This window comes from Hypanus sabinus, chromosome 4, assembly GCF_030144855.1.
Source record: "Hypanus sabinus isolate sHypSab1 chromosome 4, sHypSab1.hap1, whole genome shotgun sequence".
In the NCBI taxonomy this organism is placed as follows: Eukaryota; Metazoa; Chordata; class Chondrichthyes; order Myliobatiformes; family Dasyatidae; genus Hypanus; species Hypanus sabinus.
The window spans coordinates 21693056-21708704 of NC_082709.1; the positions used below are offsets into that span (position 1 = coordinate 21693056).

The following is a 15649-nucleotide window of genomic DNA, read 5'->3' on the forward strand; positions in this document are numbered from 1 at the left end:
GAGGATGTGACTAACACATTGATGATGGAAGAGCAGTAGATGTACTGTATTTGGATTTCAGCAAAGCATTTGATAAGGTACCCCATGCAAAGCTTATTGAGAAAGTAAGGAGGCATGATATCCAAGGGGACATTGCTTTGTGGATCCAGAACTGGCTTGCCCACAGAAAGCAAAGAGTGATTGTGGATGGGTCATAATCTGCTTGGAGGTTGGTCACTAGTGGAGTGCCTCAGGGATGTGTTCTGGGACCTTTACTACTCGTTATTTTTATAAATGACCTGGATGAGGAAGTGGAGGGATGGGTTAGTAAGTTTGCTGATGACACAAAGGTTGGAGGTGTTGTGGACAGTGTGGGGGGCTGTCAGAGGTTACAGCAGGACATTGATAGGATGCAAAATTGGACTGAGAAGTGGCATATGGAGTTCAACCCAGATAAGTGTTAAGTGGTTCATTTTGGTAGGTCAAATATGATGGCAGAATATAGTATTAATGGTAAAAATCTTGGCAGAGAGATCTTGGGGTCCAAGTCCATAGGATGCTCAAAGCAGCTGTGCAGGTTGACTCTGTGGTTAAGAAGGCATACGGTGTATTGGCCTTCATTAATTGTGGAACTGAATTTAGGAGCTGAGAGGTAATGTTTCAGCTATATGGGACCCTGGTCAGACCCCACTTGGAGTACTGTGCTCAGTTCCGGTCACCTCACTACAGGAAGGATGTGGAAGCTATAGAAAGGTGTAGAGGAGACTTGTAAGGATGTTGCCTGGATTGGGGAGCAAGCCTTATGAGAATAGCTTGAGTGAACTCAGCTTTTTCTCCTTGGAGTGACGGAGGATGAGAGGTGACCTGATAGAGGTGTATAAGATGATGAGAGGCATTGATCATGTGGATAGTCAGAGGCTTTTTCCCAGGGCTTAAACAGTTGCCACAAGAGGACACAGGTTTAAGGTGCTGGGGAGTAGGTACAGAGGAGATGTCAGGGATAAGTTTTTTACTCAGAGAATGGTCAGTGTGTGGAATGGGATGCCGGCAACGGTGGTGGAGGTGGATACGACAGGGTCTTTTAAGAGACTTTTGGATAGGTACATGGAGCTTAGGAAAATAGAGGGCTATAGATAAGCCTAGTAATTTCTAAGGTAGGGAGATGTTCGGCACAACTTTGTGGACTGAAGGGCCTGTATTGTGCTGTAGGTTTTCTGTTTCTATGTTTCTAATGTTATCAAAAATTACAGAGGGATCTTGATCAGCTAGGTAAGTGGACTGAGGAATGGCAAATAGCATTGTATTCAGAGATTTGTGAGGTGTTGTATTTTAGGAAGTCCAGCCAGAGCAGGACATTCACAGTAAATGGTAAGGCCCAGGGGAATATTGTAAAACACAGGGACCAAAGAAAGTGGCAGCATAGGTAAACAAGATGGTAAAGAAGACCTTTGGCATGCTGGCCTACATCAGTTAGGGCAATGAGTATAAGAGTTGGGACATTATGTTGTAATTGTACAATACATTCGTGAGACTGTACCTGTGTTAATGTGTACAACTTTGGTTACCATGTTATAGGAAGGACATCATTAAGCTGGAAAGAGTGCATTGAAGATATTATCATATATGCAGCAATCATAAAAATTATAAATTATGCTTGATTTGTACAAGAAAACACAATTAGAACAAAAAAAAAGTCAATTTCAGTGCAAGATGGTCCAAGTGATTATAGTATTTCTCTAGTGATTAGGGTGTTGCCCGATTGTTTCAAGACTGGATATTGAAGGAAAAAAACTCTTCTTGAACCTGGTGGGGTGGGACTTGAGGCTTCTGCACTTCCTGCCTGATGATGTCTACCGAAAAATAACATGGCCTTAATGCTAGAAATCTTTAATGATAAATGTTGTCTTAAGATAGCATCTCTCCTGTAGATACTGTCTACGATTGCGAGGGATGTGTTGGGAAGAGTCCACTATTCTCTGCAGCTTCTTTGCATTCCTACTAATTTGAATTACCATACCAGACAATGAGGCAATCAACGGAATACTTACAACAGTACATCTATATCAGTTAGAGTGTTCAATGTCAAGTTGAACCTCCTTGAACTTCTATGAAAGTACAGATGATCGTGTGCTTTCTTTATAATTGTATCTATATGCTGTGCCCAGAACAGGTCAGACCTTAATGAAAATGCTAAGTCAACCTGCAATATTTGTTTAGTAAGAGACGAAGTTAATATTTCAGATCAATAACTTTACATAAAAATCTTTGAATTTTATTCAATTCCATTTAAAGTACCTGTAGAATTTTTCCTTAGGAGAATGGGTTAAATTTGACAATTTATGTGATGTAATTTTTAAAATACAATAATTAATTTCAGGAATCAGGGCTTAAAGGCTGTGCTTAATGAACTTCACCTATGAACATAAAGTTTCTTTCTACAGATGTTCTCTGATTTTAATAATAATAATCTGTTTATTTGTTCAACATTTGGGTAACTGTTATATATGTTACTTCATGCCGCACGATCTCAGCATCTCTCACCTGCAAAATTCTAACAGTTCTAAACATATTAGATACAGGAAGAATACTCCCAATCCAGGACCAGGATAAGACTGAGAGGAAGAAGTTACTCCTTAGAGAGGGGGGAATCTGTGGAATTCTCAACCATAGAATGCAGTTATGACCAAATTATTAAATATACTCAAGAAATAGTTGGATATATTTTGAAGAGCTTGAAGAATCAAGTGATTGGCATAGAAGCTGGAGTATCTACCAACCTCCCCCTTCCTTCTCAGTCTTGAAGAAGGTTCTGGGCCCGAAACATTGACTGTTTATTCATTTCCTTAGGTGTTGCCTGACTTACTGAGTTCCTGCAGCACTTTGTGCGTGTTGCTTTGGATTTCCAACATCTGCAGATTTTCACATGTTTATATTTGGATGAACAGAAGCAATCATATTGAATAACAGAGCAGGCTCAAAGTGCCAAAAAGGACTACTCATGCTCCAGTTTTTCTAATTTTTTTACATGTAAACCAGAAGATTAGCAAACTAACAGAAACACTTATTTGATATTACATAAATAAATGGACAGTATTCAGTATAATCATTATGTTTGTATTATTTATGATTTTTATTATTCTCAAAATGTCAAAATTAACACTCTTCTTTTCAGCTTCTTAATGTTCGTATGATTGATCTTTGGGACAATCATATACCGCTTATATGACAGTGGTAGTAAGAAGGCAGGTCTAGTTTAATAAATCTCAGACAAAGGTGTAAAATGAGACAGAGGTAATCTAAAATCCTTTTTTTAAGATTTATAACAACAAAGAACATTAGACATTTGTAGCACATAAAATTACCTTAGGGTAATAGCTCTTCACATATTGCTGGTTACAAAGTATGTCTCACCTAGTCTATTTTGTAATTATGGAATTAAGTGTCAGCCAGCCATCAAAAAAAGCTTCTTTGCAAATTAACATGACAGACTATTTTCAACACCCATTAATTTGCAAAACTTATTTCTTGAAAGGAATCAAACTTTGGATGGATAGTAGTACATTTGGCCCAAAGCCATAATTAGATTCTGTAGCTTGCAGAGATCAATATAAAGCATGTGAATACTACAATGATCAAGGAAGAATCACACTTAAGACAAGAGTACCTTATGATAATGAACATCAAATAACATATATTAGGGTAGAGACTGTTTGGCTAGTGCCAATGTGATTTCTCAATTTAAAGCAAAAATTCATGAAGTTCCGTTTGGAAGAATGCGCTTACTGAATATGGATAGTTTTGACAAATAAACTCTTCTATGGCTTCCAGCTGGGTACAGGTATTGATTTTAACCTATGTTTTAATAACAAACTCTGCTGTCTTCATCAGGGATGATGGCAGAACTTGCCATTGAAACGTTGATTAAAATCGTTACCCGTACCCTGCTAGAAGCCCAAGAAGAGTTTATCCGTCATATATGCTGGGAAAACCCTAGATCCTTTTTAATGGATAGTTTTATTTGCTCATAATAGTCTTAGAGACTGGGGAACATTAATATTATTTTGTTCTTTACAAAAATGTTAAATGTTAAAGTTCCCAGACAATACACAGGCAGATCTCTTGTTTCTCAAAATTGCAGTCTGCCTGCCCCTGGGTCACTGTCTTTTGTCCATTCTGCATCTTCCACCAGGAACCCAACTCTCAGCACTCTAGTATGACTGAGTGTAAGATTGGGGCTGTCTCAATGCATTGGACATATACAAATGTAATTATACTCGTAAACCTGTTAAGGTAATTAAATATTGCTAAAATTACGTTTTTTACATTTAATACCATCAAAACACTGAAAATACTTTAATCATAATAAAAAAATCTGCTTACCTGATCATGGCAGTTGAATCTTCCCATTTATAGAGATTGTTTTGCTTACTTTGGTTTTAGACTGACATAGGATCAGCAGGCAGACTTCCCAACATGAATTCAGGGAAGCCTGTAGAAGCTTGTGCTGACTCACTGGACTTGTTTTGAAGTTTACCTGTACCTTGATGTTTACCTGAAGTTTACCAGGGGCAGCCTTACTTGATGGAGACAGGGCATAATTTGTAGTTGCCAGATTGAACACATACCAGCAATGGAATATGGGAATATGTTGGCATCCTCATTGTCCTCCTTTTAGCATTCACATTGATATTAAACCCCAACTTAAATGTGATTTATCAACACAGGCATTTGATATTTTTAAGGAGAATTTGAAGTACGTAGATAAAATAATTGCTATTTAAAATCATCACTTGATATTCTTATTTGTCATTAGAGTTACTGGAGTTATTCAGCACTTATAATGATGTATTATCAGTTGTAAGGGATAATAACTGATTCATATTCATGAATTGAAGATTTATAATTGTATTTGTGACTCATTATATGTAATTTTTGAGCACTTTTTCCCATGTTTCCAATCATTGATTTTAATTAAGATCTGATCATTGAATTTTGAAGAGAATTGAAGTTGTTTTTCTTTAGTTTAATGATGATGTGGCATTTATTGATCATACAATTGTATAATGTGGAAGGAGACCATTTGACGAGTTAAGCTGACCAACTCTTTCAAAGATTAATCAAATTAGGCTTGCTTGTTTTTACTTTTCATATTTTCTTTAGTTAATCTTTCACTCAATTTTAGATTATTGGTAGTCTTTGGTTCAGGAGTTTTCATTCCTTGGTCTTTTATTTCCTCTCATTCACCTTCTAGGTCTGTGGGCATCATTTTACACTGAAACAGGGATTTGATTTTCTTTCAATACGATATAGTATATTTGAACCTCATAACACTATATTGAGGAAACTGGTTTGTAGAGTACTTACATTCAGTCTACAAATGTGACGTGAATCTCCTCTTGCCTATCACTTTAATTCCCCACTCTGTACCTATTTTAAACCATCTGCAGTCAATCTCCATCATTGTTTCAATGAAGCTTAGCTTAAGCTTGAGGAACAAGAATTTATCTTTCAACATGGCACATAAGAAACTACAAAACTCCACATTACATCCTATGTTTTTTTTTGAAGACCCAATTTTGTTTCTCACCTCCCAGGAAGTATTTCACAGTCATCTATGTATTAGTAAGGAAGGAATATGAAAAGAAAAAGTACAGATATTTGAAAACACTGCAATGAACAGATTTTCCAATCAGCAAAGTCATTACTGTTAATTAACCTTGAGATTAATTTCCTTGCAGAGATTTGCAGGAATATAAAGAAATACAACAGAATTTATGAAAAACAAAGACTGACATACAGCCAATGTCCAAAAAAATCAAATTGTGCAAATAAAGATATAGTACTAAGATATGAGTTGTAAGGAGTCCTTGAAATTAGGTCAGTAGGTTGGAGAATCAGTTCAGAGTTGTGGTGATTGAAGTTAGCTATGCCACTTCGGGAGACTGATGATTGTAGATTAAACTGTTCTTTAAACTGGTGGTGTGGGACCTAAGGCCTCTGTACCTCCTGCCTGATGGTAATAGCAAGGATATGGCATAGATTGGTCAGTTTTCCAATGACGTTTCTTTGTACTGGCTTGTAAGGACCACTGCAGTATATATGATTTTTAATGTCTGAATTGGATTATGACACTTACTTGAAGAATTATGATTGCTGGATACTAGGATGTTTTCTAGTAGCTATATTTAGTAACTTTCTAGTAGCTATAAAATATGAAATTCTATTCACATTTATTCCATTTTAGCTTTTTTTAAATAAAAGGAGCCAACACATGCATGCCCCTTGCTAAGAAGCCCTCAGAGAGAGAGAGTGTTATGGCTAGCTTTGTGTTGTAATGGAACTATTCAGGGAATTTTATTTTGATAAAGCACTCTCTCTGGTATCACAATCAATTTCTCTATTTGTTTCTTCATCTCAAGATGTTTAATCACCTTTAGCCTAATTTCAAATGTTTTTTAAATTTTTTTCTTCAGAAGTAGGTAAATTATGGAAGGAGAAAATAATAATGTTTCTTATAATCCAATTTTAGAATAAAATTGCAAATACATTAGAAATTATGGGTGATTAGTATTTAGGAGTCTGTCGCAACAAGCACTACTGGGACAAGACGAGAACCAATTACACCATACAACATTAGAATCCAACAGTAGGTTGATATAGAACATCACTCATCATCTAAAGGGGATCTTCATTATTTATTTATATATTTAGAGATACAACACTGAACAGGCCCTTCCAGCCTACCGAGCAACCTATCAGTTTAATCCTATCCAAATTACAGAACAATTTACAATGACCAATTAACCATACAAGTATGTCTTTATTGGTTAATTGGTAATTGTAAATTGTCCTGTGATTAGATTAGGGTTAAACCATAATTTCAAAGTGTTTATGGAGTTTTTAAAGTTTATGGTCACTTAGTCTTTATTATGGGTTACTTTCATATCTAAACATTTTAAAACTGCAGCTTAAAATTGTGTCAAAATCAATGGATTATCTTGGCAATGGAGTACTGTTTATTTTATTCTTCAGTCAACAAGAAAACAAAATTGCGTGCACAAGTCCGTGAAATTATTCTCGATCAATGTTAAGAATTAGTTTCTCAGAGGTATTTCTAATACTGCACAAAATAACAGGAATGTTTTCAAAAAGCAAAGCTACTGTAAAAAATAAACCTACAACCCTTTTTGTCCCATCTATTTCTTGTGCATGAGGACCAAGTGCTGCTGATTGTTTTTGTTCAAGGCCCTAGAAAGGACATCATGAGGGAGAAATGGTTCACAAAATGGAAGGCTGCCCATGATTCAATGACTCATTGTAACAATGGAGCTTTACAGCAAGGTAGGCATCTGCATTTGGTCCCATAAGTCAGAACAACTGTTATGGATACATTGAAGGTGAAGTAGCAGAAAGCTACTCTTGGAGGGCTCTAGTATGGTTAGTCATTTCCTCATGGGCCCATGAAGAAATACCAGAAGATTCCAGTCTGTAGTAAGGCAAATTGCTAATTGCAGCCAGCTCATTAGTTTACAGAATGGGACTGATGATGAGTCAATAGAAGGCCCACTGACCCTGGCACTGAAGTTCACAGTGTTCTGGCCTCCTGGCCCTGAGTTGAATGATCAATTTCTGAGCAGCTTTTTGGGGGAGAGAATAAGGGCACTTTTCAGTTGTTCATTCCACTACTCTGAGTCTAAAGCTGTCAATAGTACCTTGTGAAAAATAACTAATTATCAGAACCAGTTCCAGGTTAATTTTCAATAAATATAGAAATGCATAAACAGCCGATGTCAGGTTGGAAGCTGTCCAGACATACTGTATTATAAGGTGTTGCTCCTCCCACCATGTGGCCTTATATTGGTATAAGAGGAGGCCATGGACCGACATGTCAGAACAGGAATGGGAATCAGAATTAAAATGTTTGGCCACCAGAAAGTTCCACTTTTTGGCGGATGGAGTGGAGGAGCTCAACGAACTTGTCCCCCGATTTACAACTGGTCTCACCAATGTAGAGCAGGCCATATCAGGGTAACTGGACACAATAGATGATCCCAGCAAATTTGCAGGAGAAGTGTTCTCATCCCCCCCACCTTTTTATTCTCCCATCTTCCAATTCCTTTCCAGTCCTGAAGAAGGGTATCGGCCTAAAATGACTGCTTATCCATTTCCATAGATGCTACCTGACTTACTGAGTCCTTTCAGCATTTTATGTGTGTTGCTTTCGATTTCTAGTATCTGGAGACTTTCTTGTGTTTATAATTTTCAATATGCAGGCGTTTGAAATGGAACGCTTTTTCAAAAATCACGATATATAGACTCATAGACACAAGCTCCAGTAAATGCATTACCTCACTAGGTTAAGAGGTTTATTGTTGTATGCAAGCTTAAGCAGCACAACTGAAGAAGTACTTCATTACCAAGAAGTGTTGCTTCTAAAGATGACATCAATTCAATCTATTCAGTAGCCTTCAATTTTCTGAAGTTCCTGGATGATTTATTACTTATGCAGTCAGCAGCTGATGAAATCACTAACTTTGACAAGTCCATCATTTTCAGCTCTGTGGATCACAGGAAAAAGATATAGTAAAAATAAGAACAATATGGCAGTACACATTACTCCATAATTCCCTTTTCAACATGCATTGTGAGTGCAAGTTTTCATTATTTCTTCAATATGTTTGCTTAAACCAGGGAGTCCTGACCTGGGGTCCACAGATCCCTTGGTTAATGGTAAGGGCCCATGGCATGAAATAGGTTGGGAACACTTGCCTTAAGGAGTTTAACTTTGATAAGACATCAAATGTTAAGTGTGATGATTCTTAAAAATAATATAAAATTACAGTTATTTATGTATAAAGAGTGAATAGTTCAAATAATGGAGTGCCAGTAAACTGAGACTGAAAATGAAAAGAATAGTAACACTTTATTTTCAAGGAGAAATGCAATATCAAGTTCATGCCTAAGTAGTTATAATGGGAAAATGTCACAACAATAAGAACTCAATCTTTCATTGTACTAGAAGACATAAGCTTTAGTTTTACCCAAAGAAACAGATGGGTTGATAGTGCAATGTGAACGTAATCAAAGGCCCATACTGTGCTGTACTGTTCTAAATTTAATAATCTTACTGACAAGCCAACCTTCCTCAGTAGAGAGAATGGTCGAAAGTTAGCCAAAAAAGTGAAAAGAGCTAAAAATAGGTTTTCAAACATTATAATAAGAACAAAAGCGTGATATTTAAGGTATTTTACTCTTTGAATCTGTGCAGGTACCTCAAGACACATGAAGTTTGGAAAAACTGTTAGTGTTCTTACATCAGTACTTATCAGCTATGAGGAGCAGTTGATATTTTCTGATTAGACCATAAGACATAGGAACAGAATAGGCCATCTGGTCCATCGAGTATGCTACACCATTCAATCATACCTGATCCTTTTTTTTTATATCTCCTCCTGAAACCCATTTTCTGGCTTTCTCCCTGCAACCTTTGATGCCATGTCCAATCAAGAACCTATCACTCTCTGCCTTAAATACACCCAATGACCTGGCCTCCATAGCTGCATATGGCAACAAATTCCACAAATTCACCACCCTTTGGCTAAAGAAGTTTCTGCGCATCTCTGTTTTGAAAGGGCACTCCTCTATCCTGAGGCTGTGCCCTCTTGTCCTAGACTCTGACACCATGAGAAACATCCTTTCCACATTTACTTTGTCTAGGCTTTTCAACATTGGAAAGGTTTCAATGAGATCCCACCTTATCCTTCATTAATTCATCCCTTCAGCCAATATCCAAACCCAACTGCCTTTGAACAATTAATTTATCCTGCATTAAAATAATAAGACTTCTACTCTAGGTTAGGGATTGGAAATCTTTCAGCAATTCCATTACAGAGTTTTCAGGCTCCCAAACTATCTAAGCTGCCTCCTCTAGATGCTCCCCAGTCAACAAGAAACCACATCTATTACTCAAGCTGTTTTTGTGCATCAATAGTACTTTTAGAGATTTCTTTTGAACCAAGCAATGTGTATCTGGCTGAAGTTATAGCATTAAACACTCATTTCTTAAAAGCATCCAGCTAAAAATTGTAGTTTGACAGGTAAAGATTTGACTCACTGAGAGCACCTTTGTACATTTAGTAATGCATCACTTTCATTTGGAACTTCTGTCATTTTCATGATATGATGACAGAAAATGCTGGCAGCTCTACTGTCAAAATTAAAACCAATAAGCTTGTAGGTAATTTTAACAAAACCCATCTTGTGGGTATAGATGAGTTTGAATTGAATGTTCATTTCAATGTGAGATGACTGTCTAATCTATTTTCATCTTCTTGCTGGAGGGTTATTTTAAAAACAACCCTCTAATTATTTTTTGTTAGTCTGGTAGAAAGACCTTTACGAATGATGTTAAAAATAGCTGGGCAACAAAACAAACATAAAATGCTGGAGGAACTCAGCAAGTGAGGCAACATTTATGGAGGGGAATAAGATGTTTCCCCTTCCTTCCAAAACTATCTTATTGGGGCTTCTGCTCCCTTACTTTCCAGTCCTGATGAAGGGTCTCGCATTGATGTTGCATTACTTGCCAGGTTCCTTCAGCATTTTGTATGGGGCAGCGCAGTAGCATTATGGTTAGCGTAATGCTTTCCAGCACCAGTAACCCATGTTGAATTCCACCGACTGTCTGCAAGGAGTTTGTCTGTTCTTCCCACAGCTGCATGGATTTCCATTCTGTGCTCTTGTTTCCTCCCACTTTCCAAAGGCATACAGGTTGGTAGGTTAATTATGTGGACATGACCAGGGCACTCGAATGGTATGTTGCCTCCCAGGTGCCAGGGTCAGAGACATCTTGGATCGTGCCCGCAACATTTTGGAGAGAGAGAGCAGCCAGATGTCTTGTAAATATTGGTACCAATAACATAGGAAGGAAAAACAATGAGGTCCTAAAGAAAGAATTTAGAAAACTAGGCAGGAAGCTGAGAAGCAGGACCTCCAGTGTAGTAATTTCTGGATTGCTACCTATGCCACACACCAGCGAGGGTAGAAACAAATTCAAATGTGACTGAGAAGCTGGTGCAGGGGGGCAGGGCTTCAGGTTCATGGATCATTGGGATCTCTTCTGGAAGAGGTATGACCTGTTCAGAAGTGTTGGGTTGCACCTGAACCAAAGGGAAACCATTATTCTCACAGGCAGGTTTGTTAGCTGTTCGGGAGAGTTTAAAGTAATTTGTCAGGGGGTTGGGAACCAGAGAGAAGGGACTCAGGATAGAACAGATGGTAAAAAGTTAAACTAGCATGCAGTTAGACCGTCAAGAAGGCTAGGCAGATGATAGGGTATAATTGTAGCCAGCAGGGTGAGTATCAGTGCATTAGAGATGCAGAATCAAAAATAGTTGGGACTTGTTTTACGCTATTGAAACCAAACCTTTGTTTAATTGCAAACACAAAATGCTGCAAATGAATCAAATTCAAAGCATCACACACGAAATGTTGAAGGAACTCAGCAGGTCAGACAGCATCCATCAGGTTGGAGGCGACCCTGACAGAACATAAGCTGTTGCTCCTCCGCCCTGAAGGTAGCCTCATCGTGGCACAAGAGGTGACCATGGACCAATATGTCAGAACGGGAATAGGAATTGGAATTAAAATGGGGAGTCACCCTGAAGTTCTGTTGTAGTCAGATGGAGCGGAGATGCTCAACAAAGATGTCAAGCAATTTACGCTGGGTCTCACCAAAGTAGAGGAGGCCACATCAGGAGCACCATATGCAATAGAAGACCTCAGCAGTTTTGTAGGTAAAGTGTCACCTCATCTGGAAGGACTGTTTGGGGCCCTGAATGGAAGTGAGGGAGTAGGTGAATGGGAGGGAGATTCGTGGGGAGGGACGAAAGGACAAGTAAGTCACAGAGGGAGTGATCCCTGTAGAAAATGGAGAGTGGGTGGGAGATAAAGATGTGCTTACAGGGATGATCTTTTTGGAGATGGTGAAAGTTGCGGAGAATGATATGTTGGATGCAGAGCCTCACGGGGTGGTAGGTAAGGATGAGAAACTATCTGTGTTAAGATGGCAGGAAGATGGGTTGAGCACAGATGTCAGGGAAATGGAGGAAATGAAGGTGAGGTCAGTATCAATGGTAACCTCTTTGTTTAATTACTATGTAATGTTTCCTCAGGTTCCTGAAATAAAGTTTTATTACAACACTAAACTGGATAGTCCTAGATCTAGTTTAGTACCTAAGTGGCTTGCTAGTGCTGTTAAAGAGGGTTTAAGCTAGAGTGTTAGGGGATGGGAATCATAGCAGCAGGTAGAGGGGTTGAGGTGAAGCTGGGTGTTGTGACAAGTCTAAAAGGAAGGACAGACAGGGAGATGTTAATGAGCATACTGGGACTGATAGGTTGGTGTGTTTATTTTAATGCAAGTAGTAGTGTGGATAAGGCAGATGAACTTATGAGTCTGGATCATTATATGGGTTTGTGATGTGGTTTTGAAGGAATCTTGCGTGTGAAACACATGATTGGTAGCTCAAAGTTTCGGCGTTTCAAATGAGATGGGGTGGTAAAAGAGGTGGAGGAGTCATAGAGTTCAACCACTTCCTCTGACTGCTTGTTCTATATATGTATCACTCCAGCTGAGGAAGTTCCATTACATTGCTAATCAGGGAGAATGTCAAGCTGCCCTCAGAGAGGGCATGGTGAGGGGCTGATCCTCTGAGCAATATGGGTAGAGGTGTAAAATAAAAAGGGTTCAGTCATTCTGATGCGGTTATACTATACCTTCTAATAGCCACCAGGAGATAGAAGAACGGGTGTGTAAACAAATTATTGCATGATGTAACCGCAACAGGGTTGATGTAGTGGTTAATTTCTCCAATATTGACTTGGATTTCTTTTGTGGAAGAGGCTTAAATGGGGCAGAATTTCTTCAGTGCATTCAAATGGGTATCTTGAAAAAGTATGTGAATAATCCAACTAGAGGAAGGACCATATTGGACCATGTTTTGGGAAATAAACCTGGCCTTTCAGTAACAGCATTTTGAGAGAAGTGATCACAAGTCCTTATGTTTTAATATAGTTAAGAATAAGGATAAATTTGAACCTTATAGGGAAGTACTAAATTGGTTGAGGGCAACTTGTGACATTATTAGACAAGAAATGGAGGGGGGGGGGGCGGGTATTGGGAGAGGCAGTTAATGGGTAAGTCCACATGGGAGTTATTTAAAGATCAACTCATCAGAGCACAGGACTGCATTGGCAGTAGAGGCATAGCATTGCCCTTCACTCTATCTGCCACAAATAGCAGGATTTCCTGGTGGCCAACCATTTCAATTCTAAATCCCATTCCAACATGTCGGTATATGGACTCTTCTACTGCCATAATGAGGCCACACTCAGGTTGGAGGAGAAACACCTTATAATCTGTCTGGGTGGTCTCCAACCGGATGGCGTGAGCATTGATATCTCAATCTTCCAGTAATTGCCCAACCTTCACGCCTTCACCATTCCCAATTATTGTTTTCCTCTCACACCACTTCTTACCTGCCATCATCCCTTCTCTGATGTTCCTCCCCCTTCCCTATCTTCCATGGTCTTCTATCCTCCCTTAACAGTTTCCCATCTTCTCCAGCCCTTTATCTCTTTCACAATCAACATCCCAGCCCTTTACTTCTCCCCCTCCTCCTCCCCCGGTTTCACCTATCACCTGCCATCTTGTACTTCCTCCTCTCTTCCCACCTTCTTATTCTGAGTCCTTCTCTATTCCTTTCCAGTCCTGATGAAGGGTCTCCGCCCAAAATAAAAAACTGTTTACCCTTTTCCATAGATGCTGCCTGGCCTGCTAAATTCCTCCAACATTTTGTCTGTGTTGCAAAGATTAAAGGCCATCTCCTTGTGTAAGTCATCTGAGTCACACAAAATATATATACGGATCATTCAAAACATATTATACTTACACCTGCCGTTCAATGTTGTTAAGCATCTTTTCAATCTGCGATCGATGAATTTCACCATCTATCATGGCAAGGTAACTGTAGAGGAATCTAAACGTGGTGTAAGGAATTCGACCACCATCTTCCTTTGAACTTAAAATCTCAAATGCATACCTCATGGCATTTGTAATGTTCTGAGGAAGAAAAATACCAAAATCTATACAATTTGTAGACGGTATGCATTGTAAATATATGGAATTTAAGTATTCCTAATCAGCTAGCTATCTGTGGTCTGACTAAGCTGGTGAATCCAGTGTAAGAGACTTGATCCCATTTATTTGGAAAATCAAGAATAATGTGGGAATGTACATAGTATAAGTGCTCTGGGGCACTGACCAAATGGTATTAAAAGCGAGTGAGGCCTGTTTCAGACAAGGGATGTTGTTTACTTTTAATGATAAGGAAGGTCTTTGACACACACAACCATTGAAGTTTCCCTACAGCTTGTTGGTTACAAAATTGTTCAAAATAAAAAGTATTGAGAAATTTTAAAGGTTTAAGCACACATCTTCTCTTAAAAGAGTGCAAGGGCAGGCAGTATGAGGAAGCAGGGAGTCTGCAGATGGACTTGGACAGGTTAGGAGAATGGGCAAAGAAATAGCTTACAGTGCTAATGAAGGGGCTTGTCTCAAAGCATCAACTGTTTATTCTTCTCCATAGATGTGTTTTGCTATTGAGTTAATTAGATTAGGCTTCTACTCTGAACCCTTGATGAAGACTGGTGTGTGTTCTCTCGACTCTCCTTCCTAAAGTCCACAACCAATTCCTTGGTCTTACTGACATTGAGTGCAAGCTGATTGTTACAATATCTCTCAATCAGCTGATCTATCTCGCTTCTGTACACCTCTCATCACCACCTGAAATTCTATCAACAATACAAATAGTTGTGTCATCAGCAAATTTATAGGTGATTTTTGAACTGTGCCTAGCCACACAGTTACGGATGTAGAGAGAGTAGAGCAATAGGCTAATCACACATCCTTGAGGTGGACCAGTGTTGATTGTCAGTGAGGAGATGTTATTTCCAAACTGCACTGATTATGGGCTCCCAGTGGAGAAGTCAAAGATCTAATTGCAGAGGGAGGCACAGAGGCCTAGGTTTTGGAGCTTGTTGTTTAGAACTGAGAGTATGATTGTGATGAACACTGAGCTGTAATCAATAAACAGTAGCCTGACTTAAGTATTGCCATTGTCCAGGTGATTCAAGGCCGAGTAGAGAGCCAATGAGATTGCATCCACTGTAGACCTACTACTTTCATTTATAGATCACCATCTCTTTCTACCGGTAGGAAAAAAGAACAACGTTGACAAGACATGGAAAAAAACCTCAAAGGACAAACTGACATGGTGTTGATCCAGCAAGACTGCTGATTATTTTTTGACTGACATTGACTGTGAGTCATCAAAGAAAAAAGGAGTTAGTCTGTGCCTGGTACTGTCACCACACAACTGAACCATTAATGTCATGTGTGCAGTCACACTAGCTGATCACGGATTGATCATATTTGATATTGATTGTTCAGTCAGTTCATGGCAGAGATATCTGTCAAATCTTTTGTATTTGCCTTGCTTTCACTGAAGAGTTCCTGGAATCATAGAACCATAGAACATTACAGCACAGTACAGGCCCTTCAGCCCTCCATGTTGTGCCGACCCATATAATCCTTAAAAAAAAGTACTGAACC

General features: G+C 38.8%; 1 protein-coding gene across 1 annotated transcript in view; it reads right to left on the minus strand.

Annotated features, from left to right (window-relative positions):
- Positions 1 to 7038: 7038 nt before the first annotated feature.
- Positions 7039 to 15649, minus strand: part of LOC132392214 (ropporin-1-like) — a 38102-nt gene continuing 29491 nt past the window's right edge. The window contains exons 5-6 of the mRNA XM_059966054.1: positions 13929 to 14098; positions 7039 to 8537 (exon numbers count right to left, since the gene is read on the minus strand). Coding sequence (XP_059822037.1) covers positions 8489 to 8537; positions 13929 to 14098 — 219 coding nt within the window. The 3' untranslated portion in view covers positions 7039 to 8488. The remainder of the gene's footprint in view (positions 8538 to 13928; positions 14099 to 15649) is intronic.